The 21,417-nt window shown below is 36.3% G+C and overlaps 1 protein-coding gene across 1 annotated transcript in view; it reads left to right on the forward strand.

The window, feature by feature from the left end:
* GABBR2 (gamma-aminobutyric acid type B receptor subunit 2) overlaps positions 1-21,417 on the forward strand; it is a 457,858-nt gene that overhangs the window by 206,756 nt on the left and 229,685 nt on the right. Inside the window, exons 4-7 of the mRNA XM_063164404.1 lie at positions 7,345-7,446; positions 12,599-12,664; positions 18,001-18,192; positions 19,315-19,551. Coding sequence (XP_063020474.1) covers positions 7,345-7,446; positions 12,599-12,664; positions 18,001-18,192; positions 19,315-19,551 — 597 coding nt within the window. The remainder of the gene's footprint in view (positions 1-7,344; positions 7,447-12,598; positions 12,665-18,000; positions 18,193-19,314; positions 19,552-21,417) is intronic.

Raw genomic sequence — 21,417 nt, forward strand, 5'->3', positions numbered from 1 at the left:
TGCCATGAGACTTTCCATCTTGTTCTATTCTTATTTCTTAGGCTTGAATGAATCCACCAATGTAAAGTAGCCTTAATATGTATTCTATGGGGTTTAAATTTATTTTAGTTTAAAAAAAAAATTCTTTAAACATTTTTTTCTTTAAATTCCTGTATAAACTCTGTGAAATTTAATTTCCCAGAAAAACATGCAGGTGTACTCTATATTCTTCATTTGATGTTCTGAATGCACTTCACACATAATAATATAGAGTGCCTTTACTTGTCTGCCTCCACATTCCCTCCAAGAATAAATATTGAGTATTTTAACACTCTCAGTTACCTGAATGCTTGCACCAATTTCAGTAGTCCTATTGCATTCCCCTGCTGTAATAAATAAGCATTTCTAAAGTCTCACTTAATTACTTGCACTTCTGGCATTGGTTTATGAATTATTAAGTAATCTATTCTCAATATGGCCCCTATTTACTTTCATAATGTCAGACATGAAAATTACTGTTGTATAATATTGCAGCCTCCAGACCCTTTAATTTTTTCCTGCTTTCTCTACAAGTCACATCTGATAAACTTGTAGAAGGATGGTCATCCTATTTCCCTGGAAGCCATCAGAAATCATATTATCCTCAGTTTTGTAGATGATATCTCACAGTAAAGGAACCAGAAGTGTATTTTTGATGCATTTTTTTTTCAATTTTGTTCATTGGTGCTCCTTAACTCCTCATGTGAACAGATGTTATTTCTTAAAGACTACATCATTACTTTCAGTCCTTGCCTACTCTCTTAGAGATCCTTTCTGGCTTGGCAATGCCTTATGTATATTTTTCCTGTAAGGAATTCCTTTCCTCTCTCTGCTGTACTACTGAGTTGTGTCTTAACTTGTCATAGTGTCCAGTCTTAGTGAGGAGAGTTTGTTTTTTCAGACTGCTCAAAGTCCTGCTGAACATTATGTGCATGTTCTTAACATGCTTGTAGATTAAGTGGAACTTAACCTTTTCCTACTTTGTCATGGTGCAGATCCTTGAACTTTTCCTAACTAAATTTTTATTTCACTGTAATATGCAGGTTTCTTCAAATACCTCACAGTAAGTGATCCACATCTTGATAAGATGAATCGATTTTTTTTTCTCCCTTGGAGAGAAATCATCCTCTAACTTGGACTGTCTGTAGGTCACCCTAAAGCCCCCTAATTAACTTCCCCCCTACCACAAGAACCCTACATGCCCATCAATTCTTCTTAGACACAACTGGTAGGTTTAACATCAGAGTTCCTGATTATGTTTAACTTCTGTGATCAAACAACACAAGAAGGGTAAAGTAAGGAAATTTCTTTCTTCCTTTAGAGAATTTGGGAGGAAATTAGAGCAGGAGTAGGTGACTTCATAGAGGTTTGTTTTTAAATAGGTATGATCTGTTTCACATAAAACCTACATATGTGTGACTATCACACATATGACTATCATATGTGTGATAGTCACACATATGTAGGTTTTATGTGAAACCACATTTACCATACTGCCATTCCAGGCAGAGAGGAGGATAGTTACCATTTTTAACTGGAATGTGTAATTATAGTACAAATACAACAAAAATATCATTAGCAGTGTTATTCTTACTCCAGCGTGAAACACATGGTTGCTTCTTGTAGGCAAGACTAATATTGACTGCATTAGTTTTCAGGTTAGACCCAGCTACTAACATCCTACTTCAATGAAAAGAGTAATATTTTTGTGAAAACCTGTACTGTGGCAGCTTGCCCAAATAAAAATCCAATATTCTGGGGTTCCTTCTTCCCTTCCTGTCACAATGAAAACCATAAACATGGTACTTTTATAAAATACCTGATTTCTTTTGAACAGAAAAGGAAATCCAATGCAGTTCTGATTTTGTTTCTCCTTTACACAATAGAACATATTTAGTTTTTTAATTTTCCTCTAAATGAAACTCTTTCCTATTAGCCAAAACAATATTTTACTGTTTCCTTTTGGTGTATTTTCGCTTCATCTTTTATTTTTTGCATTGTCTCTCTGCTTCAAATAAGGTTCTACCACGTGTTTCATTTTTGTAGTCTCAGATGATGTGTATATCAATGAAAGAGTATCTCTGCAGTTTCTGTTTCTTGCATGTAAGTTTTCATGTAATGCTACTAAGCCTCTAAATGTGAGTAATGTGTTCCATTGGAATGGAAATAGGGATAATTATGTTTGCTTGTAACACATTGTATAGTGAGACCTCTATCTATACTAATCCCAAAAATTGTAATCTGTCCTATGCAATTACTCATAATTTACATTTTGTCCATGTAATGAGGAAACTTTTTCTTATAATTCAAGCATTTGTTTTGTACATATATAAAAATATGTCTGTACTGAAATTCCTACAGAATAACATTTTGTAGTGAACTGTATATTCTGGACAGCAGGAAATCTTAGTAAAATATCTGACTGTGTAATCCATCTGGTCTGACCAGTTCTCATTTGTTAGGCATCTCTTATGATCAACATCTGGTGGGATTAGACTGCCCTGAACGACAAGGATTTAGCTTGCTGTACTTACATGCAGCTTTAGTGAACCAAAAGGTCATTGAAAATATCTGTTAAAAGCAAAGTAGTATGATTAATCTAAAAATCATTAAATTAATTTTGTTACTGGTAGAGTTAGGATTAACTGAGTGAACTGTGCCTTTAAATGTATAATTTGAAACAGTTTGAAATGTTGGTCAGTGGAGACCCCTAAATGCACACTAGCATAACTAGATTGACAGTTCATGAGAAATATCACCTTTCTTTACTGTTTTCCTCAGAAAAAACAGATAAAATTGGCTTGCAAAAAAATGAAATACTGTGGTCAAATGGATGCTAACTATTTACTACAGGTCACAAGGTGCTTGCACTCATAATGTCTCTGAAGTGAGCAATCTCATCTCACCTGAAATAAAATCACTTTATGTACAACATTCGTATCCTTGTGAGGGACAAGGTCATTTATGTATTGTACGCAGAGAATCATCACACAGAGTTCATGTAGGAAGTAAAAAACAACCAAACTTCAGTGTTGGGCCTCTGAGAGCGCCAAAAACTCTTTCTGGCCCTGAGTAGCCCTGGAGGGCTGTGCTCCCCCGACCCTTTCCCATCCCTGGCCCCATTTCAGCTGAACTCAGTGCCATCAGTCCATGCCCCCGTGATGCTGTGGGGTGCTGGTTTCTCATTCTCTCCATCACAGCTATGCCTGGCAGGGACCCTGTAAGCTTCTTCCCAGTCTTGTCATTTTGCTATGGACCTGCCCAGCAGCCATGGGTTCTGTCTGACCCTGGTTATCTTTACCAAACCTGCTCCAGACTTGAGGATCAGCTTCTCGTCTTTGCACTGGACCTGCCTTATTCCCATGGACTTGCATGGAGGTGTCACCTCCTGGCTGAAAGTGGCTGTTCCCTCCAAGACTGTCCTGCTCGCCTTGCTGGGTTGCTGGCTGGTGAGGTCCCTGGTCCAGGGACTCTACAGTTCTGCCCCACTTCCTTGGACTGCCAGACCATGATGCTCCCCAACGTTTTCCTCCTTTTCTTAAAGCTACATCCATTCTTTCTGGTACAGACCACAAGTATGTTGAAATTTCATTTCTTCTAGACTCACCATGTTTTACATCCCAGTTATTTTTTCTATCTCTCAGTTTGATAAAGATTAAAGAATTTAAAATTTCTGCCTTTGCAGTGCAAGTTCATTATTCCTCAAAATCCCTGTATTTCTTCTTTCACAGGTGCAGGGTGAGGGACTTTGTTGTTCACCTCTCAAACATCACTAAATTTGATACAAGAGCTATGAGGTAGGCAAGTATTGCTGCCATCCACTTCACAAGAAATTATACAGCCTGACTTGGTAGCAAACTTTAAAACCTTTATTTCAGTCATGGGAGCTGAATCAAAGGGCAGCTCTGGCAGAATGAGAGAGAAAAAAACCATCTCTTGCATCCCATCTTCACTTGTGCCTAAAGCAAAAGGGACATCCTTTTCTTCCTGCAAAAGCATCCCTTACAAACCCTTCATTTTTTGGAACTTGCCCCTGGATAAACATATTTTTACCCCAGTAATTTTTGCAGTTGATCACACAGATTAAATATGTAGTATGGTGAAATACTGCTTTCATCTAGCTTTGTAGGCACAACAGTGCAAAAGTGTCTTTCACTGGTTTGTGAAAATTTTCAGGTTTATCAGTGACCAGGGCTGGTAGTTCCTGTTTTGGGAAAATGAAATATTGCTGTCTTTAAAGTATTTAAAGTCGATATAAACAGACATAGAGGTACAGCCTTCATTAAATTGTTAACAAGAGTCTAAAACCCCATGGAATTAGATAGCTTCTGTGTTTTAGTTGGTGCAAAATTTCCTTAGCAACTGTGGATCCCCATAAAAAATTAATGCAGTTTTGTTACCACTTTCTTACAGCAGTTTCTGAAAGTGGAAATTATCCTATTTACACAACAAAAACCAGAAGTACAGTAGTTTACACTTCTCCTTACTTGGGGTTGGTGGAATGAACGATTGCTGCTGAGTGCTGAAACTGCTTGAACTGAAACTGCTGGTGATATGCTTTCCAGGATTGCAAGCATCTGCTAAAACAAAACATGCAGCATTTTGTATCCTCAGTTTCACAAATTTCATCCAAAATAGGAATGTTTGCATCAGGATTGGCAGCTCTAGAAATGGAGGTGACTGACTTTGGACCTAAATCCAAATCAGAAGATTCTGTAGTTAAATTTATCTCAAAGAAGTCAAGCACCTCTGTAGAAAGAAAACCACAAGTTTCCATTCCGTTATGTATTTAAAGTATTTGTAAGGGAAGAAAAGAACACTGGGTTGGTGGGAAAAAAAGTATGGAAATAGGAAGTAAAAACTGAAAAATATGGTAAAAATACTCCCAGACCAGGGACAGAAGATGACGTGTCAGACATAGGTCAGAGCATTGAAAGGGAAACATCATTTTTAGAAAAAACTTGTAAATTCTTACAAAGCTGCTAACTTGTAAATTCTGCAAAGCTGCTGTCTTGATTGGATAATGGGAAAGAATTTCTTTTGGCAAAATCTCCACAACAGATGCATCTGGAAAACAGCAAATATCTGCTTGAAGCAGTAAAGGGAAAAGGTTTTTACCTTCTTTGTCACAAAATCTAGTAAGGTGTGTTTTTGGGAGATTAATCAGTAGATACATGAAAAGCCTAGGAGCTCTGAAAGCCACAGATACTTTGTTTCTAGCAGATGAGCCAGGGGAGATGTCAAAGAAATTTCTCAATGGCTGAATTTAAATAAGCACTGCTCAGAAATAACCACAAACATAGACAATTTAATTCCTCAAGTGCAAAGTTCTAAAGGGCTGGAATCCCAACAAGTCCGTATGCAGCCTGAAGTATAATTTTTATAATCATCAGCCTTATGCCCACCACTGAAGCCTATCCATAAGTACTAATAATATTTAATATGTTGTTTTTGTCATTGTTCTTATGTTAATAATGGTTTAATTTGACTAGACAGTATTTGGTAAACCAGCTGTTTTCCGATCAGTTTAGCTAAATCATCTTAATCTAGTCTTTCTTTGATTAAAAGACTGACTAGAATTGGTCAGAAAATATCAGAAAAGCAAGTGTGAAACTAAAAAATTGTTCCCATACAGGAGAAAGTCGGACAGTATTGCATAGAAGCATATTGACAAGACAAGTTGTATTCCTTTGGAAATGACATTGATGCTAAGTAAGGAAAATGCTACTTTTTGTCAGTAGCAAATGGTAGTTCTAGTGTTTTCTTACAGTAGGTAGAAGGATTTTGGACATTAGCTAAACTATGATCAAGAGAGGTCTGTTTTCTTTTGTTATCACTGATGTTTTGTTGTTTTTTTTTAAAAAAACAATTTTTTCTTTGTATCAAAAACCCCTGAGTTGTAAGGGGCAGTTAATGGCATCACTGAAAAATAACAATAATTCCGTTTTACTAGTATAGAAGCAGAAAAAGAAGTCACTACTCATCACTTTCTGTGAACACATTTTCACAGAATGAGTTTAAAAACTGATAACATCACAGAAGGATAAAGGATGTAACAAATCTTGGAAGGCTGACCATTCTGCCTTGCTTGATAAAACAATTTTTAATAAAAAGTTACTTATATGTCCATTTGCTCTAATCATTGAAAAAGGTTATAAAGTAAAAAAATGTGTCTTAGTAATTTTAAATCATGACTAAAGGGGATAAGATGACATAAAGGCCATGAAAGAAGTAATTAAGGCAGCTGGTGTAATGATGATTGTCAGGAAATGACCCATACGAGGGTCATCAGAAAGTATCTGCATATGATACACAGGCTTCTAAATTCTCCTGTAATATCACGTAGTTTCCATCCTCTTTCTTCTGTGTTTGCATGTGGGATACCTGTTTTACACGGATTTGCTTCTCCTATTTCTGCTATTACAAACAAATTAAATAGACAATCACTGCAATTGATGTGATCATAATTCTAATAACTTAAAATTGGTGTGCCACTCTCTTCATTTCAGTCCTTAATCATGTTACAGACTAAAATTATTCTTGCTTATCTATTAGGAATAGTAATGTGAAACTGGTTTTGGAGTCGTGGGCTGGAGGAAAACCAGCAGCAATTAAGACAGAAAACCTTGAAGTAGTTATATGGCAAAAAAACATAATTGGAAAGCTAGATTACTTTGAATGTTTTCTGGCTTCTTTGTGATATTAGACAGCTCAAAGAGGACAGTCTTGCCACTATTATACAGGTGAAAAAATCTGCTAATACCTAGTGGCATGTGCCACCTTCAAGCCAACTATACCTCTTGCTGCTCCATGGTGTGATGAGTGGTCTAAGAGAGGGGTAGGCCACAGAGAAGTTCATTAGGCCTTATCAGCCCCTAAGTGATGTAAGCCTAGCTCTGCTGATTCATGCTAGGACCAGCTGAAATAAGGACTTGAGAATGTATAGGAGTTCCCTTGATGGGCCTTTTCCCTTTATACTCTCTCATGCATCACTTTGGCTACAACACAGTTTTTGGTCCTAACAGCCCTGGAAACACAAAAGAATTGTCCACCCAATGACACAAAGTGGGAGCTCAGTTTGTGGGACTGTGTGTGAACTTTTTTTGCCACTCATAGTAAAGTCCTTTACGTGGTGCAGCCATTGACAGCAGATTGTGGTCATAGGGGAATAGCTCCTTGATCCTTTAGGTGAAATGGAAAAACTGTGTGGGTGCATATATCATTGTCAAGATCATTGCTTGTCATTACAGGTATAAATGCAGTCCATCTGCTTCCTTCTCACTGGCTCTCGGTTCACTAGTTTGCCTTTTTCTCAACTTGTGACAGGTGAGGAATAATCTGACTGGCGTCCTTGATGGCAAAGACATCGAGATTTCAGATACTGAGAGTTTTTCCGATGATCCCTGCACAAGTGTAAAGAAGCTTAAGGTATGTGTTGCTGTTTGATGAAAAAGAGAAAGTGATAATGGGTTTTTTTCTATGAAGGAATGAAATTTGTGTAAGGAAATGAAATTTGTGTTAGAATCATGTATTACTGCATTCTGTTGCATAATATTATCAAAAAATGGCATTGTGAGGGCCTAAGTCCTTCTTAAGTTAATGAAGGTCTATGTGTATAGTAAATATTTTTAATAGTTCCTGATAGTGATACTAAACAAAGGAAGTTGTTGCTGACTTAATATTTGCAGTTAAAGCCCTAGTCATAGTTGATGTATACATATGATGTATACATGTGAAAACTTTTGAGGTTTGGAACCAGAACCCTTTTAAGGTAAATTATCATGTAGAAAGAATATTGAGCCTCTTTCCATTAGCTTCATTATGCATTTTAAATTGAATTCTTTGCTTACATCATCTGCATGATTTCAAATGAATCATAAGGAAAAAAGAAGAAAAAAAAATTGGTAGCAGAATCATTTCCCATCCTTCTCTTATTATACTGATTTATTAGACTTCTGGCATCTCATAAAATTAAAACTATATTTTAGCCTTACCATGCAGTACAACCAGCAATAAACTAGACACAGGAGAGATGAATATTAAACTGCGCAGGAACATGAAAAAAATGATTGAACAGCAGGAGAAAGCACTTTTAAATGGCGAAGATCAAATTGTTTCTGGCATCAAGTGCATATGACACGCAACCAAAACCACAACCCGGCAAATGCTTAAATAGTGTAAAACAGGTTACAAAAAAACCTTAATAAACTAAATCTATTTTAGAAATGACATTAAAGCAATATTGAACTGTGTAAGGCTAGACCACTACTAAAGCTGGAAAGGTTCTGGAGCATGATAAGCTAAGTGGACTTTATTATTTTCACAATCTAGAGAGGTAAGCCTGAGCATTTAAAGTATTAATAAGTACAGTTTGTGTTTGTGGAAAGCCATTTGTGTCTGTCCAGTCTAAGAGAATTTGCTTTTTCTGTCTGGAAACCTGTCTGGGTTGAAGAGACTCCAATAGGTGTTACAGTAAAGTCTGTATTTTTGACTAGGAATGGTGTAATAACAAGGAAAAAAAATGCATATTAAGCATGCATCTTTAGGCTGGAAGTCAGAAGAAGCAATGGAATCCTAGCTTTCCTCTGCATCAACAACATGCTGTGTTGTTTTGCAGGGAATTCCAGATGACTGAACTTACAGTATATTTGTTATCTCTTGATTTCTTCTTCAAAACAAGTTAATAAAATAATAAATAAGCAATTATCCAGAATATTGCTTGCTCTTGACAGAAAGATAAGGTTAGTTGTCCTTAGGTGCATCTTTGAAACAAAATTTAGCTAAACAATTCTAATCATGTTAATTCCTTTCTTCAACATGCAAACCTCATATCTAAAGTAAACTGGTATCTGCTTACCTGAAATACATTTTATTTTTGCAAACACATTTAAATTAATGAAATTTATGATTATGGAATGGAAAATAGTAAAATCTGGCAGGATTTGAAGAAATATACCTTTATATTTTATATTTATCTTGGTAACAGCTTAGTTTCTACTGTATTGACTGCACAGTTAAAAGGTAAATTTAAGATTAAGGATATCTTTAAAACTAATTTTTGTGTTCAGAGAAAGGGATGGATTTGTACATCCATGCAAATGCTTGAAAATTCTAAGAATGCACAGACAAGTTGCAAGAGCAATAATATTTCTACTTCCAACTTTTTTGTGTCTTGCATGTAGGACAGAAGAATTAGCATCATGGTATGGTGGGAATTGGTGTCCTCTGGTTCACCTTCACCATCAGTGATTCCGTAGCTAAGGTCAGAGGCTTATCTCTAGCTCTTCAAGTGGACATCCAAGCATTTAGAAGGCAGAAAGAGTGGCCACCTCTTTTGTCAAAGTTACTCAGGATTTGTAGATTTATTGATAACCTCTTGACTGTCAGATATGTGGTAAAGGATAAGACAGAGTGTCTGAGCTATTCAATTTAGGTATCTCATAAAGAGCCTGCCAAGGCATTGACTTTTCCTGGCAGATGAGATATTGTAGCAATCCTTCTCTGAAAAGCTGTATAATACAACATTGTGGTGTTATTCATTAGAAATGAGGCAGATTAAAATCTGATCAAAGAAGGGAAGCTCTGAAGGCTGAAAAAAAAAAAGCTGCCTATTTCAGCATAATGTGCATCACTCAAAAACTCTGAAAAGGCTAAAGGGTGTCTCGTGTCTGAGGCTGTTAGAAATGGCACTGAAGGAGATAAGTTGTTCTTCATCCCTCAGCAGAGCATCTTAGGTGTGTTGATCCTCACTCTCTTCAGGGTTTATAATACTTAGCTCCTGGTGCTACCAAGGCATTTGTAAATTATTAGCCAAATAATATCCTCACCAGGAAGGAAGGAAGGACATTATTTTTGAGGCTGTGCTATAGTCTTAATTTATAAAATATATTAAAACATGTTTTTATGCAATGTTTGCCACAACTGTGGGTAAATGAAATGTAACTGTTCTTCATTTTCTTGTTTGAACTTCAGTCCATATGGGAACATATGTATTTCATACTGAGGGGCAAAGCTTAAATGTTGATATTGCTACTGTAATCTCTAGGAAGAGTAAATATGACAGCTCACCATCTGGCAAACAGTCTAAACATTGGTCTTTTTATGTAAGTGCAGTTTTGGGAGTTGCCTTCCCCCTGGGATGTTTTTAATCATCTTGTAGATCACCTGCCTAGTTCCATGAATTAAAACCTCTTCTGTCAAATATGCTTTAGCTCCATGCAAGCAATTTACAGCTCTCTGAATAAGAGTCTTGGCACTTGCTGGGATCCAGTGGATGATTTCTTTGATCCCTATGAGGAAGTTCCACTGTGTTAACTTGCATCATTCTGCAAGGGCTTGAGTAAAGGAATAGTATATCCTTGCAAGGAAATCATGCTGGCTTGTAGTCAGTTAACAGTATGAATGAAGGGGTAAAGAAGTCATGCCCAGCAGGCATCTGATGTATGTCTTAGCATGAGTCTGTAATGTGGACTTTGACCCATGAGCACTGACATGAACCCAGCTCTGACACACTTTGGTGCCGACTTCATTGTCCGTGCAGATAAAACCTCTGCAAGGGGCGTGAGCTATGTGCAGTTGCATGAATTTGAAGCTTCAGTGTCTCTTATGTGAGATGGAGTCAGCAGACCCAAGCCTGGCATCCCATGGATCCAGGCTGATTTGCAATATTGAATGCCATTCTTTGTGAAAAAAATTTGGGGAAAATGTGGAAGGGAATGCAGAAAGTGGAGTTCAGGAGGAAGAGGCAGGCTGAGGAGTGTGTGCACAGAGGAAGATGCTATGCATGAAAGAGGAAGAGCTGTTGTACAGACTTTCCTAAATTAGCTCCTAAATTATATGTGTTCTGACACAAAATTAATGATTGCATACCAGATTATGTGATAACCAGGTGGAAGCAATGTCTTAAGGTGTGAAACCACACAGCCCAGGCACTATGACTTCAGTCTGAGTGTTGTCACACAGCCAGTGGGCAGCATTGCTGCATGTGCACTCTGGGATTATTATTTATGAAGCCACACGGTTTACATATTTTGTTTGTTTGTTTGCTCTTTTAATTGGTTCTCATCATGTTATAAAATGGAAAGGAATTTCTTCAATTTTAAGTTTAATTATTAGGTGCTGTGCCATTTATTTTTAATCAAACTCTGCTTCTCTTTTTTTCAAATATTAAGTCTGCATTTTTATGTTCAGAGCAGTCAAGTGACTCAGAGCTGAGGTTCCAAGAATAACTAAATTATTTTTAAAATGTGAAAAAAAGAAATAGTAGATGAGGTGAGGGGTTTTTTTGTGCATAATTCCTAAATCTATTTATTGACCTTACAAAAACTGTAATACTGTTGCTGTAATTTGTATAATTTGTTTGTTTAGTTTCATGTAACCTTGTTAGATTTGTTTATAAAGAATCTAATCCACTTGAAAAAGATTTACATTACTTTATCAGTCTGCAGCTAAATATAAAAATGAAGAGGAGCAGGCTTACTGAAAATGCACAGGTTCAGAATGAGCAAAGCACATCACATTATTTCTGATTTAAACCGTGCTAAGAGTGATACTGTTTTCATGCATTTAATTACAGAGGCATTCTAATATCTTACTGCACTGTCCATCATAATTTTTTCTGCTGAACAAGAAATAAACAGTGAAATTATCTGAGCTAAAAATCTTTGACAAATTGATTTAATTAAAACTGAAATGTTTTTGCCACTGAAAATCATGCTGAAACATATGTTTCTTTTTTCCTTGGAGAGGGAAAGAGTTATTAGTAATTCTAAACAGGTCTTATATGAAAGAAATGAAAAATTTGATTTGCTCGAGCTTTTACAGAGAACCCTGCCATTGTGTGAAAGAAAAAGTAATGTGAAGCCATAAAAGTGTGTTTTATGGATATTAGAAGTAATTTTTCATGTTAGGGAGAGGTTAGTCCTGTTCCTGGAGTAACATTTTCCTGCATGTGTTCCTATATTTAGGAAGACTCTCTTAATATGTTTCTAAGTATGAAAGTAAAATTGTCTTTGGACTTCAGTCATAGGTTCTTAAACTGTAATGATTTTTTTTAATGTGTGGAGGTGGGAGGGAGTAGAGAGGGAGTTGACAATGGGTTGTAGTTACTGTAGAGAAGGTATTGTATGTGTAAAGCTTTTAAAAATTACTAAAGCAGGTGAAATATCAAGGCATTTGATCTCAAAAATCTCATTTTTTAATTTTACAGTTTTATTTCACGCAGTCAGTGATAAGTTCATGTCTTCAACTGGTTCTAATACGCAAAATTGTAGAAGAAATATTGCAAAGAAGCAAAAGAGTATTTGATATTTTAGTGTTATTGAATACTAATATTTGACTGTAATATCAGTTTTACTCTCATTACTACTATAGACTAATAAAATTTTCTACACCTCAGCTTTTTGGTTTTCTTATGCAGTTCTTCAAGTTCTTGGACTTATAGAAGATGAAATAGTTTTGTATTAATTCTGTCTGCAGCTGTAATCTGTGCTAACTCCCTGCATGATCTGAATGGCCAATTAAAGTGGTATCTGGAAGCTGTGACTGTGTTTAACTGCCCCATGTTTTATTCCATCTGCAGGGCAATGACGTTCGGATAATCCTTGGCCAGTTTAATGAGGAAATGGCTGTGAAAGTTTTCTGCTGTGTAAGTAAATACATTTAATTGCATATCAGAATAAAGAATGTGCTGCGTTTGTTGAAAAAGTAACTTGAGCATAAACATTTCTTCATGGAGTTCTGCTCTGTGAAGGTTTATATCCTAAAGAGAGGTTACACATCTGCAGTTCCATTTCTCTTTCAATAAAGTACTTCGTCTTCAGTGAAATTTAGGCATAGACTGCATGGTTAGCTTCTTCTTATTACTTTCCTGTAGTGGAATTAAGTGCTAAATCAAACTTGAGCATTTCTCTTCACATCAGATCCAGGGAAATACTTGCATATGCTGCAGCAGATAGAGAGAGAACTGCAGGATTTCAGTCTTGTCCAAGAGCTGTGTTCTGGAGATAATGTCTGTGTGTATGGGCTTGCCATGTTTTGCTTTTAAAGAATAAGAAATTCAAGCCAGTTCCTATACATCCTAACTCAGCAACACTAATAATTTCTGCTGCTGAAAATGTTGCTAATTGTACAGTTGTCCTTCCCATCTGACTGCTGTAAATTTTGCTTGTATTACATGAAAGCAAATATTAGTTGATAAAAAATAAAGTTTTTTTAACCATAACAGTAAGACTAGCAAACATAATATTCCCTATCCTCACCATTTGTTTATGTGAATGTGCTGCAAACTTATCCACTGTTGTGGCAATTAAAAGTAGCAGGACGAAAATGTGGATCTATACTTGCACCAACCTGAAAAAAATCCAAAAGAGAAAGATTTTAGTGGCCTAAGTATTGAGTTCTCAGTCTAAATAGTTAGATTAATCACAAAACACAGTAAATATAATGGAAAAGCAATAAAGACAGTGTCTAAATTTCCAAGGGGTTTTTTTTAGCGTTCACTTAGTGAGACAGTTACCTATCCTTGGAAGGAAAGCGAAGGCAGAAGTTCAAAATCTGACTGCTACATGTGTCTCAGATGCATTTTGGCTCTTACTCAGCAGCTGTCCCAGTTGGTGGCAAAATTTGGAAAGGAGATTGTAGAATATATTTGGAAGGAACAAAATCTGTTTTCATCCAAAAGGAAATGGAATGCATTATTTTATTTTTCATTCTTCTCATCTCTTATAGGTCTTTATTTAGAGATCTTTTTGTACTGCCATTTAAATTGGATTGACAGAGATAATCTCCTATTTTTTCATTCTTGGAAGAAAGAATGGTACTTCTGCAGCCCAGATCCTCCTCAGATCTCTTTGGGTTGGGCTGCATTTCCCCAACAGAGGGGTCCTGGTCAGAATTATCTTCCAATCCAACATTAGCAAGAGATTGACCTCATTTCTAGTTGCCCTTAACTTCTAGTTGCATTTCTCTAGAATTCTCTTCCAAATCCATGTTCATGTGAAGCCACTGAAGAAATTCTTAGAATTCCTTAGAGGGGCAGGCTGTCCTGTAGTGTGCATCACTGTCAAATGAAGGGTTCCAGGGAGAGGATGTCTCTGTCACAAAGCGCTGGCCACAGTTTGGTGTGAACGTGGGAAATGTGTGTAACTCTCAGCGGTTCAAAGCATGATGGCTGCTTCTAAAGTACATTAGTGTCAAAAATAATAAGGTGGATTTTTTCTGGACCCTGGAGAAATCTGAAATATCATGTATTTAGGCTTGTTTAAATGTATTTATGTGAGATTTTCAGAAGGAGACTGAATGCAGGAGAGGGCAGTTCAAAGTAGGTCATTTATATATTAATGCGCTACAATATGTCATAAAGCTTGTTATTATTCATAAAATATATTGTTGACTCATGCACTCCTACAGATATATGTCTAAGAGCACAGTAATTTATATTTTACAAGTTCTTTAACTCTTCTTTTTCAGGTGTATCTTCAGACAGATTTCACTTGTGATTCCTTGTTATAAAAAGTCAGAAAAAGGCTTTGAGTTTGTTAAAGGAAGATGCTTTTTCCCTAATGCAATATTTATTTTTTTTCCTGATTGTGGTTTTATCCTAAATATAATTTGGTAATGACTATGCAGGTGGTAAAACCTTTAAAGTTTGCCTCTCTTTTCTGCCTGGATTCAGCAGTCTTATTCTGTGAGGTTTCTTCAGGACATCCATAGGAGTTTATAGAAGATCATAGAACCATTTAGGTTGTAAAAGATCTTTAAGATGGTCAAGTCCAGCCATTAATCCAGCACTGCTGGGTCCACCACTAAGTAATGTCCCTAAGTGCCTCATCTGCACATCCTTTGAATGCCTCCTGTGATGGTGACTCAACCTCTTCCCTGGTCCCTGATAATCCTTTCAGTGAAGAAGTCTTTCTTAATATCAAATCTAAATCACCTCTATTGCAACTTCAGATCATTTCCTCTTTTCCTATTCCTTGTTGTTTGGAAGAAGAGACCAACACCCACACCCACACCAAGAAATTGGACTAAAAGATAGTAAAATTCAGTAGCAAACTTTAAAAACAGGACAGGACTGGTTCAAGCCAAAGTGAGTCTTTGGCAGGTCTTTCCTGCAAGGATTTAAATAAGTTTAGCTGTTCATTTATCACCAGTGTCAAAAACAGTGAGCAGTTTTAGTTCTATGGGAAATCTTAGCTTTATAATTCATTTTCACCTCTGTGGGATGAATGTGATGTTTTCTTGGAATAGAAATTAGAGCCTTTTGGTCAAAACTTAGTACTTCAACAATCAACATATTGCCAGTATTTGTTTGCTACACATAAGAAATCTCTATTGTATGAATCTCTTTGTTGTAAATAAGCATTTATTTATGGATTAAAACAAGAATGAAATGCTTTAAAAGAAAAAAATAAAAATTCAGTTTCACAAGGGCAAAAATGTCCATGACAGTTTCCTGGCTGCTTGACAGCAACTCAGGGCTTTGCATTTTACATAGGGCATGGGAGAAAGATTAAGGAAAATGTATGACTACTTTATGCTGTTCTGGTGGTACAAAGCATGTGCAAACCTTCTTCAGCTTGCTCGTTTGCCAAAAAATCTTCCCTTTAGAAACTGAAAATTGTAAGTATTGGTCGATGAGCACTCAAATAAGAAAGATCCATGTGTTTCAAGTACTTGCATCTTTTAAGCATCAAAATCATCTCCATTTAGCAGAATCAACAGGGAGAAAATGGTGGCAAAAAAAAGCATTATTTTGCAATAAGTCTTCTGGGACACAAACACTGAAATGTCTGAATACTGTCAGCTGTGCTGTCACTAGAAAAATCACTGCATGATCATGGTGCTGAGCCTCAGAGGATCTGATTTTCTTCCTACTTTTGCCTTTCCCAGACTACCCTTCAAGCCCTGTCATTCCACCATGTCTCAAAGGAAGAGCTGACAGCTCTAAAAAAGTGTTTGTTTTGCCTTTTGTTAAACCAGATTGTTGCAGAAATGTGAAAGTGTAACCAGTCTTTCAGGCAACCATGTTGGGAATGATCCCTTGTTTCTAGGATGAAATTTCTGGCTATTTTGAAACTTTGAATTTTCAGCTCATTTTCCAGGGCATTCACAGATTATACAGGAAACAGTACAAGTGCTTATGCGAACAGAAAATTTCCAGCAGCTCTAATTTCAGAATAGCTCACAGCCAATACTTTCTGGCAACACACAATTTGATACTTTAATCTCTATAGAGCAGGGGAAGCTACATAAGACTGTCCTTCCCTAAAAGCACTATTCTGTGTCAGTTTGCATCCTCATGATTCGAAAACTCTCAGATAAAAAACACTGAGTGACTGAAAGGTCTTGAATGACCGAACTGTATAATGCAAACTCTTTCAGAAGGGAGTACTGCAGGATGGAATTGCCGTTTCCCCCACAGGTAGCCCTGGAATTCAGGGTCGCTGTAGCTGTGCAGGTGGGTAGGAGGACAGAAGCAGATATGATTTTGGAAGGGCAAATCAACAAGCAAGAGAAAAGACAAACTATTTATGTGGATTGTGGAATAAGTAATATATGAGATGCGAGACACCAGGTTTCAGACAGGACTTTCAGGCAGCTTTGTATACAAAGGCATGAAATTTGATTTTGTCTGAACAAAAGCTTCAGCAACCAGGGGCCAAATAAATCTGCTTTGTGCACAATGCTGTTATGAACTGAGTTGGCACCATTATAATAGACTGCACAGATTTGAAGCCCATTTTTAATTTGGGTATTAACATATTTAGGACGTTTTCCTATTTCATATATTCTGTTATTGATCTTTATTTCTCTGATAGGCTTTTTGTATGATCTTTGGGATACTTTTCAAAACAGTTATTTCAGAATGACTAATATGTCCTGTTTGCATTCTTATAATTTCCTCCTTCCGTAATATTTTTTGTGAAAAAGAAGCAATTTTCCTGTTAAGAGCTCTAAGCTTGCACTATGTATTTCTAAAAATTAGAATTTTTATCTTAGGCTTTCTGTCTCAAGTGTTGCTTGTGTTAGGAGCCAAAGAAGCATGAAACCTGCAGTTTTGAAATGGAGTATGACTGAAATGTCAGAAGAAAAATATCTAGTTGCAAGACAGTGAGAGAAACATCTGAGATAAAATTTGCTAATTTTATCCTAAAACACTCTTCCCAATCAAAGAGAATATTTGAGAATACATCAGCTTTTAGGTACAACAGCATATGTGCCTGACTAAGAAAGTATTTCTGTGTCCTGTATCTTCTAAGTAAGTATGTATCTGCTAAGTATTGAAAGGAGCTAACTATAATCTCAGTTCCTTGGACTACAGTTGGTTGTATTCAGTATTACAAAAATACAGAATTTCACATGAAGAAAGTTCTTGCTGAGAAAAATAAAAATCATTAAGATTTTGCTCTATCAATTCACTATTCACTCATGCTCCTCAGAAGGAACTGCTAATTTAATTTTACTGTGGTCTGATTTTAGCAGTCACCTAATTCATATTTGCCACTTGTGATTCGATGCTGCCTATGATCCAAGTTTCCTTGGTAATCTAGTCCTTAGATTGATTTAAGGGTGATAATTACTTAATTTAAATTAGTGGTAGCATGGTAGTTCTGTCACTCATGTAATAATTCTGTTATAAAGAACTTTCTGGGGAAAGCTGTGCCTTCTGTTTGTGTTGTTCTTTAACTCCCTCAGTTCTAGAATACAGTTTCATTTTTCTGTTTTTTAGGAAATGATCCCCTGAAAGAAAAACAGGGTTTAGTAAATTCTCATTTCCTGAATTCTAAAGTCAGGAGTCTTCAAAAAAAGTCTTCATTATTAGCAAATAATTATTTGAAATTGTTTAAAATAGTTGTGTACTCCAATTACGCCGTCACATCATTAATAATGAAAAAAAAGTTAACCAAAAGCAATTGGTTTTATGTTCAATAACTCTATTAAAAAGTCCATTATATTTTCTGTTTTTCTTTTTTTTTGCAGGCTTATGATGAAGAGATGTATGGCAGCAAATATCAGTGGATTATTCCAGGGTGGTATGAAAATCTTTGGTGGGAAGCCTGGATTAATTCTTCGCAGTGTCTCAGCAAAAATCTTCTTGCAGCCATGGAAGGTTATATTGGAGTGGATTTTGAGCCTCTCAGCTCAAAAACGAATAAGACTATATCAGGAAGGGTTAGTATTTTTCTTCTATCTAATTTACTGTACCATCAATTGTCTCACTGCTGGGCTGGCACAGTAAAGCACCAAGGAAGGAGGTGAAGCTAAAGGGCTCTTCCACCAAGTGACCTGGAAGTCATCACAGTTAGTTTCACTTCTTTCCACTAGTTAGCAGTTTTAAAATATTTCAAAATCAAATCTAATTCTTTACAGGGTAAGAAAGCAATGAAGTCACTTGCTTCAAATCTGCCCTCTTTCCCCTGTCTGAATATTATAGTTTAATGTACATTAAGGTTTAAATTACAGTCTTTAGTATCATGTGCCGTGTCACTTCAAGTTAAATAGTTAAGCACAGAAACAGGAAACTCTTATATTTAAACCTATTCTGCAAATGGCCAATTTGAATGGTGATTTATGTCTCTCAGAACTAGGGGGCAGGAGGTGAGGCTTGTTTTAAATATAAAAATATATGGTGTTTCCATAAAGCACATAAAATTTTATCATAGAACAAATCCATACTAACTCTGACCAGTGAATAAACATGCTTGATTTTGCTGCTTTTCTTCTTTTTTTTTTCATCTGCCTTTCATGCCTTGCTGAGTGAGCATGAAAGGCAACTTTACTGAAGGGTAGCTCATCATATGATGGCACACCATCCAGAGCATAGTGAACTTGTAAAATTGCCACTCAAAATTTCATACTGAGCAAACGGTTGCTCAAGTAAAGGTTATTTGATTTGTGTTATCCTGTAAAGTGTAATCAGACCACTAATTTGCAGGGATAGAGACTTATTCCCTGTTCCAGTATTATGGCTCACCAGTGTACAGTTTTGGTTGAACTGGAGCCTTTTGTAAAAAAGTAAAATAAAGCAAGTTGTCATTTATACAGTGAGGCAGTACAACTGCTTTCACTATCTCTGTCTCTTAGTTTTGCTTCCTAATCTCACCAGCAGTTTTTAAACCAGGCAATACATGTTTCTTGATTTTTATTTTCTTTCATAATTTTTATTTTGGAGGCCTTTTCTGTATTAGTCAGGCACATCTCTAAATTGAAGGGTGAAGTTTGAGGTCTTGATTTAGATTCAACTCTGTAAAAAGTTAAGTATTGAGGTAAAACTGAATTTTCTCTCCTCTGCAGACTCCACAGCAGTATGAAAAGGAATACAACGCTAGACGTGGTGATGGGCAATCCAGCAAATTTCATGGTTATGCCTATGATGGAATATGGGTGATTGCCAGGACTCTACAGAGGGCAATGAATTACCTGAATGCCACCAACAAGCACCAAAAAATTGAAGATTTTAACTACTCAAATCAAAAGCTCGGCAACATTTTTCTGAACGCTATGAATGAAACCAGGTTCTTTGGAGTAACGGTAAGTCCTCATCAGATAATTGTGGGATGCAGGAGGCTTGTGATTTTGTGTCAGTAATTGAAACAAGTATTAAATATTAAGTACTCTTGAAAAAGAAACAGAGTTATTTATTTCTTCTATTTCAGAGCTTCCAGTTCTACTTTATATTAAAAATTAATGCCTTGACAGTCTTGCTCATTACCTGTCTTCAGATGCCAAGGGATGACACTGTACAATTCCTCAGTTATCAGATTTTTAAGCATGAATGTCATCTGAATTAACAAATCAGAGTGATCTCAAGGGAACCACAAGTTTTACAAGCTGCAGTGACCTTTTAAGCAAATTTTTTTAGCAGTTAAGGAGTAGCTGGAATGTGATCTGAGAATATACATTTCTCTCCATCAATTAGGTTTGGAAATAGGCTATAGTACACTGTGTCTAACTCCAGTGCTGTACATCCTAGATATTCTTACAACATGCTTCAGTTGTGATTTAAATTTATTTATCATTTGTATTTTTTCACAGTTAAGTACAAAGCATGCTCACATTGACTTAATAATTGCTCATTTACAATAGTATCTTCACTCTGATTTCAATTGTACAATTGCAAACCCCTAGTTTTTTGGTTTTTTGGGTTTTTTTTAGAATTTATTTACTTTCTTCTGCTTTTTAGCAGAGTAAAACAGGTGATAGGAATGTGGCCTTAAGGCTTCTTTGTTGCTTAATTGTATCTGAGGCAACATCAGTTGGAAGTTAGTGGTGCATATGTGTTCAGGAGAGAGATGAGCCGACTCCATTTCAGGACAAATGGTCTTTGGAGTAGCTTTGCAATAGCTGCAACAAGAAACCTACTGGAACATGCTTTGTTGTGCCTGGTCTGCAATATGGCTAGATAAGGAAAACAGTGTTTGAAGAAAAGTGTGTTTCAGTGGTGCACAGAGGGGCATCTCCTTGCATCAAAAGCATGGAGAAGGTTGGAGGGAGCTGGTAAAATCCTGTCCCCATATTAGAACAAACTGCCTTGGATATCAGTTAACATCTAAACTCATTGAAGTACCAGAATTAAGGTTGTCATACGTGTCAGAAACTGGTTCAAGGAGGAAATGCCTGCACAAATGCATCAGTAAGGTATAAAGGCTCAACCTTTTGGTGTCCTTGTTAATTGCTGAAAAAGCTTTCTGCGATGTGGTACACACAGTTGAAACTAATTCAAAATTTCTAAGTAAGAGCCAACCATATGGCAAGAAAATACTTGTATCTAGTTGCTTGCACAATATGAATTTTGCTTTCTTTTACACTGAATTAGACTGAAAGTTTCAGCAAAAGAATTTGTTATTCCGTCGTATCCAGAGTAGGACTGGATCTTTGATGAAGCTTTCCGACAGTAGCAGCTATGAACCAGACTCTGCAGGGACTCAGCTATAGTTGCCCTGCATTATTCCATGTATGATATCTATCAATAGGCTTGACGTTGAATATTGCTGTGTAGTTCCTTTTTGGTTTGTTTTTGGTTTGATTTTTTCTTATCCTTTTTGCCTTCTGTTTAGTTTTGCAGACAGTTATGGTGAAATTGATAGTTTTCATTAGCATTGCTTAATTACTCTTCACTGCTTCCTCTCCAACAACAACAACAAAAAAAACCTAACAAAATCAAACCCAAAAAATCTAAAATTGAAAGAAAGCTCTTTTTTACTAGTTTCAGAGACACCAGCAAAATCTCACAAGCATCCCTTTAGGGAGGGAATGAATCAAAGCTTCAACAGCCACATTCAGCTATGTTTACTTACTTTATTGTCTCATGTATAATGGTTTTCAGAGAAATTACTGCACGATTATTCACTGTATTTAGTACCTGTCTGAGGTGCTTGGTAAAATATTTCTCTTTGT

The sequence above is a fragment of the Melospiza melodia genome, chromosome 1 (genome assembly GCF_035770615.1).
Source record: "Melospiza melodia melodia isolate bMelMel2 chromosome 1, bMelMel2.pri, whole genome shotgun sequence".
Taxonomy (NCBI): domain Eukaryota; kingdom Metazoa; phylum Chordata; class Aves; order Passeriformes; family Passerellidae; genus Melospiza; species Melospiza melodia.